This window comes from Scylla paramamosain, chromosome 32 (genome assembly GCF_035594125.1).
Source record: "Scylla paramamosain isolate STU-SP2022 chromosome 32, ASM3559412v1, whole genome shotgun sequence".
Taxonomy (NCBI): Eukaryota; Metazoa; Arthropoda; class Malacostraca; order Decapoda; family Portunidae; genus Scylla; species Scylla paramamosain.
This window is the reverse complement of record NC_087182.1, coordinates 2,248,755-2,268,811: the sequence shown is the minus strand read 5'-3', so window position 1 is coordinate 2,268,811 and position 20,057 is coordinate 2,248,755. Positions and strand designations below refer to the sequence as shown.

The 20,057-nt window shown below is 46.1% G+C and overlaps 2 protein-coding genes across 18 annotated transcripts in view; both read right to left on the bottom strand.

The window, feature by feature from the left end:
- Nucleotides 1-2,043: 2,043 nt before the first annotated feature.
- Nucleotides 2,044-20,057, bottom strand: part of LOC135089017 (trafficking kinesin-binding protein milt-like) — a 188,756-nt gene continuing 170,742 nt past the window's right edge. For 11 of the 12 annotated variants that reach the window (XM_063984158.1, XM_063984155.1, XM_063984153.1 and 8 more), the window contains 11 exons: nucleotides 15,291-15,367; nucleotides 11,925-12,126; nucleotides 11,169-11,339; nucleotides 10,278-10,567; nucleotides 8,869-9,002; nucleotides 6,811-7,113; nucleotides 6,372-6,517; nucleotides 6,067-6,245; nucleotides 5,781-5,950; nucleotides 5,114-5,376; nucleotides 2,044-4,855 (listed from right to left, as the gene is read on the bottom strand). In XM_063984158.1, the coding sequence (XP_063840228.1) occupies nucleotides 4,236-4,855; nucleotides 5,114-5,376; nucleotides 5,781-5,950; nucleotides 6,067-6,245; nucleotides 6,372-6,517; nucleotides 6,811-7,113; nucleotides 8,869-9,002; nucleotides 10,278-10,567; nucleotides 11,169-11,339; nucleotides 11,925-12,126; nucleotides 15,291-15,367 (2,555 nt within the window). In that variant the 3' untranslated portion in view covers nucleotides 2,044-4,235. The remainder of the gene's footprint in view (nucleotides 4,856-5,113; nucleotides 5,377-5,780; nucleotides 5,951-6,066; nucleotides 6,246-6,371; nucleotides 6,518-6,810; nucleotides 7,114-8,868; nucleotides 9,003-10,277; nucleotides 10,568-11,168; nucleotides 11,340-11,924; nucleotides 12,127-15,290; nucleotides 15,368-20,057) is intronic. The other variant, XM_063984157.1, reaches the window with a different exon arrangement.
- LOC135089023 (uncharacterized) overlaps nucleotides 16,803-20,057 on the bottom strand; it is a 7,964-nt gene continuing 4,709 nt past the window's right edge. For all 6 annotated transcript variants that reach the window (XM_063984175.1, XM_063984176.1, XM_063984177.1 and 3 more), the window contains exon 2: nucleotides 16,803-19,347. In XM_063984175.1, coding sequence (XP_063840245.1) covers nucleotides 17,895-19,157 — 1,263 coding nt within the window. In that variant the 5' untranslated portion in view covers nucleotides 19,158-19,347 and the 3' untranslated portion in view covers nucleotides 16,803-17,894. The remainder of the gene's footprint in view (nucleotides 19,348-20,057) is intronic.

Here is a 20,057-nt window from a genome sequence, read left to right as displayed (position 1 = left end):
GGTTGTGCCGTTTGCAGTCATTTGTGTGAGTAGTGTGTGTGTGTGTGTGTTGTATATTTATATAATATCTTGCTTTATACACTACTTACTATATTTACTAACATAATAATAATCTTTCGTTCTTATTTGTTTATTCTACAACTTCATCACATATGAACCAATCATGGGTCGCGAAGGAATGAAATGTTCCAAATAGGGTCGCTCATGAAAAAGTGAGAACCACTGCTATAGAGTCATCTGCCAAGTTATTATAGTCACCACATAACTACGTAAATGGTAATGAAAACACCCACAGCGTTCATGTGCAAGGTGTTCGCTGTACACAAATACTATAAGAGTCACATTACCCAATAATTAAGTAGTAACCTCCAACCTACCGAAGAGAGAATCTGGCATTACAGTCATATGGTGAGTACGGAGTCCAGAGTTTTTATTCAAAGACAAGCCGAAGGCGGGAAAGAAATATCAAACTTCTGAATGACTTCACCATCACTACTTCACGAGAAACACCCTCAAGTCACCAAACACACGGAGGAGATTTAGGGAGACGGTAATATGTGAACAACCTTGATCACGACATAGGGGCTACAAGAGCATCACAAAGCTTCGTAACATCTACGCAGTTTGTTCACACAACACTCCCGCCTGCGCACCGAGTATGGCAAGGCTCTTTCCGATTTTTTTTTTATTTGTATTTATTTTATGCACTATTATCAATGTCACCTGCCCACACACTAGCTATAGGATGGATCTTCTTTCTGGTATTGTTTTATCCTTACTAATGAACAGGGAGCATGTTAACTTCAATGAGCAATCTAAGCTTAAAATAAAACGAAATTGTTCAAAGTAAAATCCTATGGTACAATATCGGCAGATGAGCCATTTGTTGCCAACGATTCTTCGCGTGGTAGAGGTGTGTGGAGGACTAGGGGACGACTTCCTCCAGCCACCCAGCTCTTACCATTCACGGTCCACCTAAACTAGCCATCCACCATATCTATAACCACGCACTCATCCATTAAACTATAACAGCCACCCATGCTCTCCCTCATCCACCTAACTAGCCAATCATCCACCAATCAATTATCCACACCATCACACCTCCATTCAGACATTACACACATACTCCGTCTCTCCTCCGGCCTCTTATTTCACAGCACCTCAACTCAGCACATCCCCGATTCCACTAAGAAACGAATGGGTAAATACTCACGTTCATCGGATGTAATATACTGCTTATCCTCCCAGCGTCTGCCGCACACCTTCCCTTCGCTCCGGCTGCCGCTGCACTGCTTTGTCTCCCTCTCTGAGTCTCTGACGTCAAGTATTCGCAGATGTTTCGGATCCTGTCTCGACTTTCAGCACGCTCTAATGAAAGTTATTGAAGGGGTTTTCAGGATTCTAGTGATAGTTTAACAACGATTCTGCATCATCAGTTGGGAAAACACACATAAGAACTTAACTATTAACACTTAAGAACTTAACTAACTGCGGCCTTTGAAAATAAAGAAGAGTGGATTGTTAATAACACAAAGAAGTTCGAATCTCGGCTCGAGCTAACTTGGCCTCACCCGTGCCTCGCCCCGCCCACTCTTCATGACGTTAACTTGTCATTTCTTATATGGTAGATTTTTTTCCTCCAATTATTACATCTACACTGCATTCCTCTTTCGAATCTTTTAATACACACTTAATGTCTACTTCCACGTTTGCAGAACATATACCGCAAGTAACTACCAAAGCGACTGTCATCTAACAAGCCATTCATTGTTCATCACGCGTGCTGATGACTCAAGCAATGACAGTACTTTATATATGTTCAATCAATCGCTATCATGCAATTTAGTCTCTGTTCCTTACCTGAATTGACACAATCATTCGTCACGATACCTTTTAATCATTCCAATATTTAGAACTGAAATATAAGCAAATTTTTTTTCATTAAGTACATGAATTTCAACACAGATGTATAACAACACATTTCCTGCCAAAGAATAGACTGTATCTTACATTTATGCACACGGGTTAAATAAAACAAATCCATCTAATTGAATATGTATTTCTCAGTATATGAAAACTAAGTCGAATATATACAAGGTGGAAAAAAAAAAAAAAAAGGGGGGAGGTGATGTTCTACTGATTACAGGGACGTACAGTTCATCTCAGGGATTGTTGTATGCCTAGAGATACAGTTTTGCCATTGAAATAAAACATACTAAGTAAACTAACTGCAATATATACAAAATGAAGCACAAATTGTAATAAGTACAGGAGCTGAAAATAAACATATCCCATTGAACCAAGAATACCAGGCAGAGTTACCTAAGAGAAGCAAGTTGCTGTCAACACTAAGCCCAAGAGGCGCCACATGCCAGGCAGAACACTGGGGGAAGGAGCAGACTCCCTGGGGCCACGAGACTCAGCTGCCATGGGTCTGATGTCCACCAAGCGGACACAGACACAAACACGCTCAGCAGGAGTCGTATAGTTATGAAAGTTGTGCATTAGGGATGAAGGTGGTAGGATATTCCAAGATCTGTCATATTGTTGTGGTGGGTCACCCTTCAAAAATTTGTTAGGAATTGGCAAAACTACTGAAAACTAAACCACTCAATTTACTAGGCCACCTATAATGGCAATACCACTGATGTAGCTAAACCACTGAAGTTACTCAACAAGGACAGCCAACAATTACTTATTTACTCATTTCTTGCATGAATGGACTGGAATCAACTTATGGATGCAACTCAGAAGCTTGAGTCCAACTTGTTTGCAACTAGAAAATCAGAAATGTGTTTGAACTTTAACACATTACTAAATGCAGATGGCAGTAACTCAGATGTCCAAAACCCAACATGCAAGCCAAAATAATAACAATACTAACAACACAATAAAAGTAAATAGTAACCAGGCAATATGGGATGTCAATTACTACAGGAATCAAACTAATTAACCAGCAGAGTTTAGCAGAAGAGCAACCCACCAAAAGGTTAGCGTGACCAAACACAACAGGAGGAGCAAAGGGCACTAGTGTGGCCATCTGTAGGGACAGAGGGCCGCTAGTGGGCGAGGGAAACAACATTACGGAACGCAGGGAAATAATGTGCCATTCCTCAATGAAAGATATGAAGCGGGAAATGGACGCATGTGTCGGGTAACACACACAACAAATGACTTTGGGGGCATCATGGGGAGGGAGAGCCAATTCCATCAAGTCCTTTGAAAACAAGTGTCCTGGGAAAACATAAGGAACATCAGCTGTGACTAGAAGGCCTGGATCTCCATCACGAGATCCCTTCTGCCGCTTGTACAACCAAAAGGGGGAACCGTGTGATGTGTTGCCTCTACTCTATTGGAATATTCCTTTCTTTTCCCCGGGGCATGTGATGCTTTGAAGGCCGTGGCTGACTGGGGGAACATGGTTTGGTTTTGAGAAGATGAAGGTCAAGTAAGGGTGTTTTAGTATCAGTTGCAGTCTTCACATATGTATGTATGTAAATAAATGCATTTGTTAATCGGTATGTTGTCTGATAGAACTTTGAGCACACACACACAAACATACACACACACAAGCGCACACACAGACAAGCACACATACACACGCCTGAATAAAGTCACTCAAGCTGCTGTGGGGGAGGTGACCAAGCAGCAGAATCAGAACGCCTATAAATTATTTGGCACAATTTTGACTGATTGACCACAAACTGAGCAAACCTGAACTCAAGTCATGTAACAGAACAACACGTGGGAAGCGTGGTGTGGCCGCAGCTGTGCCGTTCACTTCAATGGCCCAAAACAAGGGAAGCAAAACTAACACTATGTACAGTACATGTTATATCTGGACCTGTTTCCTACAACCATCATTAAAATCAGTCAAATGAATCTATATCACCATTAATATTTCTGATCCCTAGATCCCCATACTGACTAGTTACACAGTAACTAAAATAAATCCTTATCCTAGATCTCTATTTCCTAAAAAGATTCACTGAATATTTTTAGTCCAAAAAGTGATTGGTGAATGCTGTCTTTCAAAGGGGAAATGAATATTGAGTCCACAGCCTGGTTTGCAAGGTGCTAACGATTTATATGTTTCAGTGGGATATGAAGGCAACTTTGATCCAAAGGTTTACATTTTAAATTAAAAACTTTTTATCATATTTTAAAAAATGTCAAAGATATCTACAATCACAATACTTAGCAGGTCAGCACCCAGGAGGAGAAGGAATACCAGCCTACAGCAGGCCACCCTTGCGGCCAAAGGAGGTCCAACCTACAGTGCCAACATTCAGGTCGGCGGCGCTGGCACCAGGCCGTGGGGGCACTGATCCCAGAGTGGTGGGTCGGGGCCGCCCGCCAACAGTTCCCAGGTCGGCCCGCTGGCCCGGCTTGAGCTGACTGAGGCGGTTGTCAAGGTGACCTGATCCTGGGTGACCTGGAATACCCATGGGAGCACCAGAGGGCAGGGTGGGACGACGCTCTCCTGGGGACATGACCTTGGGCGGGGAGGACACACCACTGGTGCGGGGGCGGTTGTTGCCCGAGTCTGTGGTGGTGGTGTTGGTGGTGGCGGCTGCAGTGGTGGTGCTGGAGATGTTGCTCTTGGCACTGCTCATGATGAGGTTGGAGAGGTGGAGGAGAGGGGAGGTGGCTGGCCTGGAGGTCACAACGCCGCCAACAGTAAGTGCCCCGCCGGACAGCCCCACAAAGCGGTCCACGCCGATGGCCTGTACCTGCTCCACTAGGTTGACCCGGGGGCCTGTCGGGGACTGGGGGGCTGAAGGGTCATTCTTGTAGAAGGTGCGGCGTAGCAGACTGGCGCCATAGTAGAAGGTCTTGGTGAGGTCTTCCAAGCCTGGCGGGGAAATGATATTAGACACACATAACATTTCCTTCTTTGCATATACTAATACTTATACAGGACATGATTTAGTTTTACTTCCTTCAGAGGGGATGGACATGAAAAAAAAAAAACACCTGGTCATGCACTTCATCCTCACACTTCAGTTTTCTTACTCTCACCCTGACATTCCAACACTACACTTCACAGACAGCTGGACATGGAAAGGACTGCAGTGCCCAAAGCCTCACATGAGAAGCCTATGATGCTCACCTGGCAGCTTGTACCCTTCAGGCTCAGGGGACCCTGGCCTGGAGGCTGACGGGCTGTTGGCTGGTGTGGCGGTCGGGGAGAAGCCACTCTGCTGGTTCATTCCCCGCTCATTGAGGACCTTGGCCAGGCCGGTATTGACAGAGAAGGTGGCTGTTGAGCCGCGGCGGGATGGGGGGCAAGAGGGGGCTCGGATGGGGGTACTAGGGGTGGTGGTGCTGTGAGCTAGGGAAGCTGGCAACACACTCACTTGAGCTTGGCGGACACTTTGGGGAAGAGGAGTGGTGAGTTAGTAATATATCTGAGTTTAGAGAACTCTATAAATGAAAAATTTGAACCTTATTTCTTCTTCAATTTCTTACACTCATCTTATAGATTTCTTTGAATACTAATTTCATTCTGTGATGAGATGATGTGTGTTGTCTTATCCTCGCTGCCACACTTTACAGGAAATCTCAGTCTAGTATAAAAAAGGTAACTGATACAAATACCAAAAAAAAAACTATTCAAAACAAATATGCCACAAGTTACTTCATACAGATGTAAAACTACATGAAGATGCACAAAAATAAACACTGTACATAAAATCAAACAAATACACATAAAAAATTAAACCTCAAAATATATATGAAGAGGGTTAGACAGCATGAAGAAGTGTGGTGCATCTCACCTTGGGGTAGGGGTGGTCTGGTCGTCAGGATGCAGGACGGTGGAGTTGGTGTAGGTGAACACTCCTGAGGTGGACATGAACCTCTTGCCAGGGTTCTCCTCTTCTGGCTCGTCCTCCTCCAGGTCTGACATGGAGTACACCTCCAGGTTCAGGTCGGTGCCCATGCCGCCCTGCAACACAATGTGAAGGTCAATATGAGCAGTTTTTAACAACACAACTTACTAAATGTTGAACTGTCATATATAATGTGTATGCGCCCCGTTTTCTGTGTGACATGTGTGCTCACCTTGATGGCAACGCCCTCCCTCTCCTCCAGCAGGCCCCCGAGGTGTGGTGTAGCCAGACGTGACCATTGGTGCAGTGTGAGGGAGCCTTCAATGGGCTTCACAATCTGCAGCTTCTGTGGCAGCTTCCAGTCATTGGTGTTGGTGCCACCATAAGAACTCATGCCTGATTTTCCACTCCCTGCATGAGAAAAGTTAGGTTAAGGTAAATCAGTTACTGTCCTGCCATTACTAAACAGACAAGATCCTCAAGTATGGACAGTCACCAGTACTAGTGATCTGGTCTCCAGTGCCTGGCCATACTCACCAGTGGACATGATGGAGTCCGGGGTGCGGCAGCCATATGGCAGGAACTGTGAGGGAGTGCCGGAGCGGTCCCCGGGCTGCAGGCGGCGCAGGCAGGAGTCAAGGTCCGGTGTCCCGGGCCAACCAGGCACACCCAGGTGGCTGCCTCTGTGTCAGACAATGTAAAGAAGTTATTCCTCAAGGCATCATGAAGACTACATTTTCTTTTCTTTGTGGCACTCATGGCAATGCTTCAAGAGCAGTATAGAGTGAAAGGAAGAGCAAGTACTGTACATGACATCTGGCAATAGAATCTGCTCTGTGCAAACACGAAGCACCTCATGCCTCTAAAGGTGCAGCATGGTGAAGCAAAGGCTGACTCAAATTCAGGTAGCACAAAAGAAGAGAAAAAAGGTGCACTAGAGTAGCAAGGCATCCTGCTGGTGCTCCACAATACTAACGGATAATTGTCCTCAGAGTCAGTGTGCATGGAAGCGTCAGAGTCTGCGCCAGAATCCAAGGACGGGTGGCCAGAACCCCCAGAGTAGATTGACGACCCACGCGAACTGAGGTAGGACATGGCATAGCCGCTGCCGCTGTTAGTCATGTGCGTGGCTGCCACGTGGGAGGGAGTGTGCGGGTGGTGGGTGGGGGTGGAGTGCACTGAGCCTCCGTAGCCGAGGGAGTTGAGGGAACCCTGTGAGCCCAAACCGGAGTGTTTGCCACTCACACGCACCATGTCAAAGGTGCGGATCATGTTACTGCTGCAGGAAGGAAAGAAAACGGTGAAATTACCACTCAGCAGAAATCATCAAGTACACATCAACACCACAATCTTTGGGTGTAAAAATAAAATTGCTGTAATTTTTGTGAATAACCATAATATGTATTTTGTGCACCATAACAGATAGCCAGACTTGACGTGGGAACAAGACCTGAGTACTTGTGTGTCCCGGGACAGAGGGTCATTTTTACTATGGGATCTGTGTATTTGACAAGTCAGTGCATGTATGTCTGAGTGTAATCTTGAAGGCTTCCTAAAGCAGATGATGGACTGGCCACACAGCTGCTAATAGTGTGTTCAAGCTCTGCTCTCCATGGATTTTTTTTTAATCCTGCTTTGCTAAAACAGCCTGTGAGTAACAAGACAACCATGAACCATGCATGTCTCATTGAGATGCTCACACTCCACAAAATAGGAAAACACTAACATTTTCATGAACTATATCTAGAGAAAAAATTGTCTGAAGCAAAATGGATCATTAACAGCCCTGCTTGTCTCTGAGCAGAGGAGTAGTTCCCTCTGTCTCCCTGAACACCAATGTGCCGCTGGGGTGTGACAACAGCATGGGACAAGTGTAGTCAGCAGTGTGATGGTAAGTGAGTCGGGTGTTGTCTCCTAACACGGCACTGTGTTCCCTGAGCCATGCCAACAAGCCAGCACAACACGGTGGAGTCAGCCCACTCATCCTGCTACACGTTCTACTACAGTGTTCCCTTCTTGCATCCACCAGGCAGCAATACTCCTGACACACTGGCTCTACTGATGCAGCTATGCTGTACTAGTTACAGAACTTTTTATTTCTGGCTTTAGCAAGTAAACAGCAGGATGAAAAATTTGAGAGAGAAACTATCAAGAAGTGACTGAGTTCATGAGAGGCAAAAAAGACTTTAGCATGAGTACTAATAGCAGGTGAGCACCAAGCCCTCCTAGGCAGAGCACAGCTGCTGGGTGTAAGCAGGGATTTTCCTAGGGACAATCAGTACCTGTATTGGTACAGAGCTGACTGGCTTAAGCCACACATCGGAAGAGTTCCATGCTTGCTGTTGAAATACACATGTAACTGTCACTAAACTGAGTCATGTGCAATTATGAAAATCCACAAGTAGCACCATTAATTCATTCTTTATCATATACAAATATGTTTATTCATGAGATTACAGTTTCATGCTGACAAGGAAATATGAGTGTATAGCTGTACTAAATAATACTGAAACTGGCTTTAGTGATTACAGTCATACTGCTGAGGCCAAAACCATAAAGCTCTGTTCACCAAAGACGCCACCAAGTCACTGTGCAGGAGACTCAGAAAAGACAACCTTATCTCACACACAGAGACAGACCAAGAGCTGCAACAAGTCTCATATCAGTGCTATGAAAAAAAAGATAATGTTTACACCTATTGATGTCTAAATAACCATAGATAAACTAAGTATTATTCTATTGGATAAAATTCTTTGGATGAGTGTGATTTTCAAGATTGGAGAGCATGCACCCATGTTCCTATAGGGAGGGAGGGAGGAATGAACACCTGGTCATCAAATTAAGGGGACCTACCCATTACAGTAAGAAAAGAACACCATTTCACGTATGATAATATTTTTGCTGCAAGTGAATCAAGTGCAGAGGAGAAAATGTATAAGGATGCTGAATCAAGAAGTAGCAACAGGAGGTGCAAATCACTTGAGATGAGTGTAAGGAAACCACCCCAAATGCCCAAGCCTCCCTGCGTGCTCACCTCCGGCCCTTGCCCTGCTCCTCCCCGAGTGAATTGAGGGAGTTGAGCTCGCTGGCGATGGAGTCGTTGCCAGAGTTGAAGGGAGAGCTGTAGAGGCTGCTGCCAAGGTGGTGGCCTCGACTTCCTGGCAGGTTCTGAAGACGAATGTGCATGTGAATATTAACTAGTAATAAAGTATGCAAATAAACTTAAAACAAAACAGAAGAAATACTGAAAATCTTGTAATCTGAAAATAAGCAAACTTGAGGAAAGTAAAAGAAGAAATATTTTATACATAAATGAGCTTGTTCAAAATAGTAAAAATATGTGACATCTAACCAACCAGAAAAAATAAACACTTCCATGATATACAGAAGAAATACTGACAAAATAGCCACCTAAAAATAAACTCATACAAAGTAGAAGAAACACTGGGACTCAAGCCAATGAAATGAAAACAACACAAAGAACAGAAATGAAAAATACCAAAACATGCACACTAACTCCTACATTTCAGACAAGTAAAGATGATAAAAGGAACAAATACCCACACTTGCCGTACTCTGAAATGGAACCTATCATCTCTCTGCTCTTCAATATAGATCTTTATTCAAGATTCCAATTCTGCCTTACATGCAAGTAAGCTTATAATAAAGGCCAGCCCATGAACATCCACTCAAGCTCATGATCAAGCTCATTCTTATCAGCAGTAATACTCAGAACTACAAAAGTTTTTAGAAGCCTTTATAACTTTGCTTCACCATATCAGTCTGCCATTCACTGCATGAAGCACTGTCTTGCATCATACTCAAGGTAAGAGGGAAATTCCATTCTAACTTCCTTCAGGCTTGAAAGGGTTGAAGATAAGCACATTTCATTAGCATCACAGTCTCTCTTTGTTCACTGCCTTGCTTCCTTCTTCCTCTTCTTTTTCCCCTAACTTATCTTTAACTTTTATTTCCATTACTTTCTGGTCCTTTTCCTCTGCATTCCATTACCTTACTTTCTTCCTCTACCTTCTCTTTAGCTTCCCTCTCCATTACCTTCTGCTTCTCTCTATGCATTATCCCCTCCCATCCTTCCTCTGCTTATCTCCTAACTCATCTACATATATCAACAGATTATATTCATCCTTTACTTTTAACACATGACTACCCAATACCTCTCCCCACTGAAGCTCATCACAAATACCCTTGTCTGCCGGTACCTGTTCTTCCTTTGTGTTCCACTGTACTCGACCCCCTGTCTCATCTTCCTTCAGATTCCGCAATGCTCAACCTTCTCCTGTCTCATCTTCCTTTGTGTTCCATTGTACTCGACCTCCTGTCTCATCTTCCTTCAGATTCCACTATACTCAACCTTCTCCACTCTCATCTTCCTTTGTGTTCCATTGTATTCCACCTCCTGTGTCTCATCCTCCCATGCCTCACCTTTTTCTGCACCCGCCTCAGCTGATCCTGTGTGTCATGCAGCAAGTCGAGAACCTCAGCATACTTCTCCTTCAGCTCGGCCAGCTCCATCGTCAGTTCCTGCTGGCAGTCACGCGCCACACCCACCATGTTGGCCAGTTCGTCATTCTCCCCCAGCAGTCGCTTGTTCCGTGACTGCAGATCCACCACCTGCGCCAGGAGCTGAGTGATCTCCTCCTGTTGCCGCAGCGAGTCCTCCACCTTCTTGGCCAGCTCGTCGCTAAGCTGACCCACCTGGTGGTTTGCATCGCCTGTGGAAAGGAGAGAGCGAGGCTTAGGTGTGTGTGTGTGTGTGTGTGTGTGTTTATCTTGTGTTAAGGACTGAGTCAGGTTAAGTTCTGTGTGCTTGTGTGTGTAGGTACTTATCTTGTAGACAGGATTTGAATTTGGCTTAGTTCTGTGTGTGTGTGTGTGTGTGTGTGTGTGTGTGTGTGTGTGTGTGTGTTTACCTTGTTGTTGTGTTGAGGATTTGAGTCAGGCCTGTGTTGTTCTGTCATTATATTTTGTTTTATCCAGCTTAGTCATGAAACACAGACGATAACTTCTAAAAATCTGACTTAAAGCTGATGAACAGTTAACAAAGAAGAATAAAACAAAATTAACAGTACTAAAAACAGCATAAAAGGCAGAATGATGTAAGTAATAGTGAAGAAAATAGGTGGAAAAAGAACAAGAAAACAAAAGAACACAGAAAAAAATCAGAGAAAAACGGAAAAAAAAACAAGAAAAGAATAGACAGCAAAACACATATCAGAGAGAGAGAGAGAGAGAGAGAGAGAGAGAGAGAGAGAGAGAGAGAGAGAGAGAGAGAGAGAGAGAGAGAGAGCAGTAACAGCATCACGCAATACTCACTGAGCTGTTTGATCACATCCGTCATCAACTCTTTCTCCTTGTCCTCACAAAGCTCTGTGTCATCGGCGATCTGCTTCGCCTCAGAGTGCAGCGACCGGTTCTCATCCTCCAGGTTCTTGATGCGGTGTTGCAGGACTTCCACATTGATGTTGCGGATGGTGGTGGGTGTAGCTGGTGGTGCGGGAGAGAACGATGGGTCAACTGTATGGTGGTGTTGGTATCGATGGTTTTCTAATTTAAGTTTATTTTTTGTTGTGGTGTCTCTTTATATCTGTCTGGATTCTCTAAAATTTTACGTGAGTGATATCTGGTGGTGGCGTGGTGTTGTTGTTCTAATTGTGTTACTATCGATGGGTTTCTTACTTACGTTATTTTTGGTTGTGGTGTCTCTTTATATCAGTCAAAATTCTTTAAAACTTTACATAAGTACCTATTTTTTCTAAAGATCTCCTAATCTTTGTCTACTTCCATCACACAAACCAATACATGAGTACCTATTTTCTCTAATAATCTCCTTATCATCATGTATTTCCATCTAACTAACATATTTTCTACGTACAAATAATCTCAACTTTTGCACAGCATCATACAAATAGCACAAAAGCATTCACCATATTCATCAAATCAATTACTCTATTTATACGATATTTCACATGAGGACATGACAAAATTAGTCTTATTCACAAAAAAAAACAAAAAAAAACACCCTTGCTTCTAAAAATTTCCCAACGTTTCCTTATCTAATCTTTAACTCACTTTCACAGCTGCTTTCGTCGACATCGTTCGTGTATATCTGGAGAAGATCTGTTTTCATTTGCAGGTCATGTCGGAGCTGTGTGATGGTGTCGGTGGCAGCGGAAAGCTCAGCATCCAGGAGGGTGTTGCGTTCCTCGAGTGCCTTGTTGCGGTTCAGGAGCTGCTGCCCGATCTTTGCAGCAAGCTCAAGATCCTTCTCTTTCTGTGGGGTGAAGAGACGTGGTGTTAGTGAGTGTGGTCGGAGGGAAAGTTGAGTGTGGTAGGTAGGAGGGAAGGATGTTAAATTAATCCCTTCACTGTTATCTGACATGTGTTTCCTTAATTACTATCTCCTCTAAGGCATTTCTTCTTGTTCTATAGCCATCCCTAAACATGTGGCTGGATGGAAACTGCAAAACAGGAGGAAGAGGAGAAAAATAAAAGAAAGAGAAGAAAGATGAAACAGTCGTAAAGAAAAAGGACACGAAAACACAAACACACACACAAAAAAATACAAGAACAGAAGGAAGAGCAACAGAAACACCACAGGGAAGGAAAGAAAACGGGTGATGAAGCATAAGACGGGGGAAAGGGGTGGCGGGCGGGTGGACGGCCAGCAGCGCGCGAGGGAGAGAGAGGAAAACGGCACGAGAGGGAAGGGAGGGAGATGTGAAAATAACAAGGCTTGTGTGTAAATAAGCTGCACCTTCCCGCAATCAAGGGCTTGGGAAACAAATTTATCTCGCTGGGGGGAATCTTTCTTTAATTATCTGCCGTAACGAGCGTGAGCGATTCAGGGAGGAGGGAGAAGAGGAGGAGGAGGAGGAGGAGAGGTCAAAGGGAAGAGATGGTGAGGGAAGGTATGATGAGGAAGATACGGAGAAAGAGGAGAAGGGGAAGAGGAAAAGACGAAAAGGAAGAGAAATAAAGGGAAGGTAGGTTAACGAGAGAGAGAGAGAGAGAGAGAGAGAGAGAGAGAGAGAGAGAGAGAGAGAGAGAGAGAGAGAGAGAGAGAGAGAGAGAGAACTTTGACTAAAAACAAATGGTGGGTTAAAAGGAAACACACACACACACACACACACACACACACACACACACACACACACACACACACACACACACACACACACACACACACACACACACACACACACACACACACACACACACACACACCGTGAAAATATGTTTTATGGAATATTAAAAGATAAAAATAAACACTTTCAGGGACACGAGAGAGAGAGAGAGAGAGAGAGAGAGAGAGAGAGAGAGAGAGAGAGAGAGAGAGAGAGAGAGAGAGAGAGAGAGAATGTTCGTAGCCTTGTTAAGCTTTTTTCCTCCAGACAGACAGCGTAGAAGCTTTCCTCCCCTCCTGCTCTTTCCCCTCTTTTATCCTCCTCTCTCCCCACTCTCTCCTTTCACTCCCCTTCATCCCAACCTTCCCTCTTCTACGTATTCTAATTTCCTCTCTCTCTCTCTCTCTCTCTCTCTCTCTCTCTCTCTCTCTCTCTCTCTCTCTCTCTCTCTCTCTCTCTCCTACTTTTCTTCGTTCATATGAGTAGCTGGCTGCGAGAAGGTAAGCCCCCCGCGTGCGTCAGTCGTTCACTATTGCTTTGCTTTACGTGTCTAGTATGTCCTATACAGAGTATAAGCAACTGTGTGTTATATCTCGTTATATATTACATTTTCTTGGCTTTTACGTGATATATTTCTGATATCGTTACGATGAATAATCAGTTATAAAATGAAGAATAATAGCGTTAAGCATTAAACATTTTCAGATTTTGAAACTTTTACATTTGAACAGAAAAATCTATTGATATGCAGCATCTCGTAATAATTCATTAAGAACTGACTCAGACTCATAAGTAAAACACTCCATGACAATAATTTTAGTGCTTCCTGCTGGCTAAGTTGCGCTGTCTCGGCGCCACTCTCTCTAGGAGGGAGGATCGACGACGCTGCCAGACGTACAATAATTTCTATTCCCCCCCCCCTCTCTCTCTCTCTCTCTCTCTCTCTCTCTCTCTCTCTCTCTCTCTCTCTCTCTCTCTCTCTCTCTTCTCAAAATTGTTATCTACTCTATTCTACTCTTTAAAATATTTATATGTGATTTGATTTGCCTTCTCTTTTCAAGATCGCATGAGAGAGAGAGAGAGAGAGAGAGAGAGAGAGAGAGAGAGAAAGTGCACTATCACCATGGTAACGCGCCGTTGTGATAGTGCACTCACTCACACACACTCTCTCTCTCTCTCTCTCTCTCTCTCTCTCTCTCTCTCTCTCTCTCTCTCTCTTAGCAATAGTTAAGTAATATAATTATGTACCTCAATAACATAGCTTCGTATAATAACTTGACACTAAACATAAGGATACTGGCTTTAGCAATGCCGTACGCCAGTTTGGGCTGGCTGGTGTGGCACATGACGGAGGAAACTTACGTGCCCCCCGCAATGAATTACTGTATTGTCATTTAAGGAAACTTTCATGTGTAACACTAATTTTTTTTAGTAACAATAGTGTACACTAATGTTCTGCGTTCAAATTAACCATTATTATCAACAGTTGCCTTTTCAAACATCTGATATTTACCGAGACTAATGGCGATAGCATGGTTGGTGAGGTATACACTGCTATGATAAAGGGACGTTAGCTGCACGCACGCTAGAGATACGATCGCATCAATGTTATTTCTAAGATGTGCGGGAAATTATAGAGAAGAATACATTGGTAACTCCATTTAACGAAAGTTGGCGCTTGACCCCTTGTCGCATGCAACCTACTCAATTATATTTCCTTGTTTCATTTTTGTTGTACTCTCATTTCTTTCATCCATTTCTTTTCTCTGATCATCTTCTTTTATTTTCCTCTTTATTTTCTTTATCTCCACTTATTCCTTCCCTGCATAACCACTTCCTTTTTCTCTTTTACCTTTTTTCGATTTTTTCCTTCCTTACTTTTTCGTCTCTCATCTTCCTGACTTTTCTTTCTCCTTCCTTATTACATTTTCTCCCCTTCCTCACCACTTAACTAACAATCTTTTCCTTTTATCCTTCCTTCCCCTCTTCTCTCATTTTTCTCCCCATTTCTCTCCCTTTCTTCCTTTCTCCTTGTTATTCTTTCCTTCCTTTTTCTTTCTATCTGTATTGTTCTTATTTATCCTCATCTTCCATTTTATTTCTTCTCCCAGTATTCTTAATTTTTCTCTTATAATTTAATTCTCTCCTATTATTTTCGTTTACCATTCCTTTATCTTCCATCTCCCCATTTTCTCTCGTATTTTCATCTTTCCCTTGCATTCGTAATCCTCCCTTATGTTGTATACGGTCAGGACCCTTCTATCTCCAATCAGGCAGGCAGACAGGGTGGGGAGGGGAAACACACACTCACCTCCTGCAGAAGTCTTGTTACGGCATCGATGTCATTGTAAGTCTTGGTCATCTGGCTTACACGATTCCCGCATAACACTGTAAAGAATGAGAGAAAACCGTGTTAGTTGAGGGTGGACTATTGAAGACTCTTTGGGCAGTGTATAGAATTAAATTTTTTCTTTTTTCCACTGCTAAACTTTTCTTTGTCATCTGTAACTTTTAAACACTATTTTTTTTAATGAACTATGGAAGACCATTTGTGTGTCGTAATATTAATGTTTTCATTGCTAAACTTTTTTTTCGTGTCATTTATAACGTTTTCCACTCCTTTTCCTTATTTTTATACTATGTAGTCTAAAGGTCAAGATTAACTTATTATTACAGGGTGAACTATGAAAAACTCTTAAAGTATCGTTATGTCAACTTTTTCATTACTAAACTTTTCCTGTCACCTATAACTTCGTACTTTTTTCTACTTTTCTCCTAGTCTCTTCAGTAACTATGTACCCTAGAACAAAGTAAACTCCTTTCCATATCATCTATAAGTTTTTAAACACTTATCTTTGTATACTATCATCTTGCTTTCTGACCGTGTGCTTCAGCGTTAGTGTGCGTAAGTAATGTTTGGATGCGTCTTTGCCCAAGGTGGTAATTCAGTGCTTGTGTTAATACTGGTGCTTGGTATGGTCTTCTTTAAGCTGTGGCTACGATAATCTTGTGGCATTTTGATCTTGTGTGTTAAAGCTTGTGTTATCTTGCGGTATTAAAGCTTGTGTTGTCTTGGTGTGTTAAAGCTTGTGTTGTCTGGGGTGATGCGTGATGTGATGAAGAACTGAGCTTAAAACTAATAATAGGAGCTAGTATTTGTATGAACACTTCCATGAGTCTTTGATATTTGCACTGGTGTCTGAAGGAGGTTACGTAACAGCTTCGCCATGGCTACTGTTTCGTCATGCAGTGGCTGGGGCTTGCTGTTTTATCGTGGTCTTATTGCTTAGTGTGGGCAGAGATGACATGCGGGAGTAAATGTTTGAATTGACTTTTCTTCTTTTGTTTGATGGAAGCATGAAAGTGTGGGTGGTGCAAACTGCTAAACACACACACACACACACACACACACACACACACACACACACACACACACACACACACAGTAACAAGGAGTGGACGAGTAACAAGTGAACAGACCCTCTTACCTTGTCATGTTGGTACACAGGTGTGGCGGACTAACAGGTGAACTTTGCGACAACTCGTCACAAGTTTAAAGCCTCCGACACTACTACTACTACTACTACCACCACCACCACTACCACTACCATCTAAAAGCAGCTTGAGCTAAAAACTTGTTTCTGTTCCATTTTATGTTTTGTTTTGCTCGTGTTTCCCCCGCCGCCTCGTGTTGCTTGTCTTGTAACAAAAACCAGTGTGAAAAAAGAAGCAAAGTATAACATAACACCAGCCTTCAAATCAGCCAACTTGAGGTGCAGGTGTGCCGGGGTGAGGAGGGCGAGTCATCAATGATACACTGCCGTAATGTTTTATAATATTTATTAGCGGTATAGCACATAATCTTACTAAAAATATAATATCTGTGTAAATACAATGGTCAGGTATACTGTTATGTACAGTGCTGAGGCTGCTCGCCCGCCGGGAAGCTCCGGCCTGCACGCCGCCAACTTCCTCCTCCAGGGCGGGGGCGGCGCCCCGCGCCCCGGGAGGGAGTCCTGCGGCGGCGGCGGCGGTGGCGGCGGGTTAAAGCTGAGGTGTTGCAGCAGCAGCAGCAGCCCACCTGAAGTGACTCTAGCAAAACAAAATCCTGGTCGTGCCGGGTAAGAGGTTTCCCAGGTAGCCGGAATTCCTCCTCCACGCCCCTCTTGCTTACGTTACGATTTGATGATCAGGAAGCGCTGGGCCGCCCACGGGAGCCGCGGCGTCGACGCCTCGCGGGAAGCCCAGGACCCGTAGTACTCTGTTGCTTTATGCAGTGCAGGAATGGAAGCCGCTTCTGGGAGACGAGGGATGGGCGGGGGTGGACCCCTCCTCACTAACCAAGCGTTGCGCTAACAAAACCAAAGTGTCCACGATACCTACACTTCCCAGCTCTGTGTGCCACACTCGTACCGCTAACACCACCACACTCACTCACTCACTCACTCACTCACTCACTCACTCACTCACTCACTCACTCACACACACACACACACACACACACACACACACACACACACACACACACACACACACACACACACACACACACACACACACACACACACACACACACACACACACACACACACACACACACACACACACACACCGACATACGCCCACGCCTGAGGTCACAAACAGCAATGTAGTAATACTTGTTTCCTTACGTCGAACACCCTACTGGTCGCGGCGGGTGACCGGAGCCGCCGCGCCGCGACCTGCTGACACTCAAAACACCTGGAATGATTAAACCACACAAGCGCGTGCAGTACTACCCGACGCCGACAAGACCTAGATATCAACACTAAACTTGGACAGTCAGTCACTCACAACCTGGCCAGCAGCACCCGGCACTCAGCCTGTGCTCGGCCACCCGCGGCAGGGACAGGAGCCAGCTGACAGGGACGTGGGGTCAAGGCAGCTGCTCGTCCTCCGCCTCGGGCTCCTGCTGGGTGGTGACGGACAGCACGTCGGACACCTGCTGCTGCACGCGGAGGCGCCTCTGCCAATACTCTAGCTGCGTGGCCAACACCCGCATCTTGGCGTCGTGCTCCGTCACTGCCTGTGCCATCTGTAGCCTCAGCAGCTGCATCTGTGCCTGGTGCTGCTCCTCCGTGTTGCGGATGGACGCCTCCACGCCCGCCACGCGCTGGTGCAGGCGGTCCTGGGCGAGGGGCGGCTCGGTGACGGCTTCTCCCGCATGCTTCTCGGGGCAGGGGGAGGAGGGGGAGGCGGCGTCCGTCGGGGTGTTTGAGAATGCCTGAGAAACACCGTTGAGGACGACGGACGCCCCTGAGGTAGAAATGCTTGTGTCTGAGGTAGTGGTGGTGGAGGTGGGCGCGGCGGAGGTGACTGCTGGGGGCGAGGCGGCGTCACCCGCGGCGGTGACCCCAACGGCAGCTGCGGCGGCGTCCGTGGAAGATCTCAAGATGGTGCTCCTGCTGTCCAGCTCCCTGCCGGACAGAGAGGACACCACCTGCGGGAGGAGCAGCCCCGTGGCCAGCGGGGAGGAGGGGGAGGTGAGGAAGGGCAGCGTGGTGGCCAGCGAGCCCAGGCCTCCCCCCAGCAGCGACGAGACCAGCGGGTGCAGGCTCAGCACAGCGGGGCCTCGCTCGCTGGCAGGCGGAGTGTGGCTGGACCTGTCCTGCGTGGCCAGCGGGTCCTCCTCCACCTCTTCCTTCACCACCTTCTCCACATCCTCCTCGTCGTCCAGAATCCTCTGCGACTCTTCGTCGGCGTCCTTCCAGTCGCCCACCTCCCCTGCCTCCCTGGGCGGGGACGCGGGGGTGGAGGGCGCCGCCCCGGGTATCGTCACGCCGTCCAGCGGCCAGCTCGACTCCGCGGCGGCGTTCTGCTGGCGCCCGCTTCGCTGGCTCTCGGAGCCCAGCTTGCGGGCGCGGTACTTGAGGTTCTCCCACGCCTTGCGGAGCTGCTTGGTGTCGCGGGACCTGACGTGCGGGTGGGCGTTGTATCGCGCCGTCAGCAGCCGCCACATCTCGTTCCTGATGGGGTGCTTGTGCACGTCAGGAGGGTCGAACTCCGTCACGCCGGCGTACTGACGCATCAGCAGCCGCAGCACCGCCTTCTCGTGCTGCGTCCACATGGGCCGCCGCTGCTCGCGCCCGCCGGCCCCACCTGCACTATACACCAGAGGCATGCCGACGCCCTCCAGCATCCTCAATCACAACCTGCCGGTGCACCTGGCTGCCTCCGCGCCTCACGAAGTCATCACTGTGTGCAGGGCGAGCCGTGTCCCGGCCTGAGTCAGGGGGTCGGCGAGCAGCGCGCGGCCTGCACCATGCTGCTGCCAGCCACTGTCCTCACTGCCTGCCAACCACAAACATGAGTCTTTCTCTTACTCTGCTCTGAAAAGGGGAAGGAAATGCACCACGGTTACAGCGGGGCGGCGGCGGCGGCCTGGTGGTGGCTGGCTCACTGTGGCTCACCCTCGCTCACGCCTCCCGCCGCCACTAACGACCCGCCACTCACGTGCTTGCTCCCCCTCCCGTAATAACAGCGGCCGTCGGTTTAGGGCCGCCAGTTGTGTCTTGGGTCACGCGAGGAGGGTCACGGCGGAGAATTAGCGGCCACCCGAGATATTTTAGGCGCGCGAGACCCACCTCACCGCAAACAAGCCGCCGGCCCGCCGCACGCCACGCCAGCACACGGCATAACGAGGAGGCAAACCCTACCAGATAAACACACACACACACAAACACACACACACACACCGCATTCAAAAGAAAATCCACGTAACTCACTTTTTCCCCCCAAACAACCCCGCTAAAAACTACAAAAACAAACGAACCAGCGAATAAAAAAAAAAAAAAAAAAAAAAAAAAACGAGACTCAAACAAAACCACGAAATAAACCAATAACACACAATAACAACCAAAACAGCGCCACCATCACTCCCGCACACCTATACCCAAACACAAACACACAACTAACCGCACACAAACACATCACCACCTATCTCTATCTCCCTTCCACTGTTCTTTCCAACCATTCATCACCTCGAGCCTCACAGGTAAGACAAACACCTGTACCGGTCCGTTCCCTACCCTTCACACAC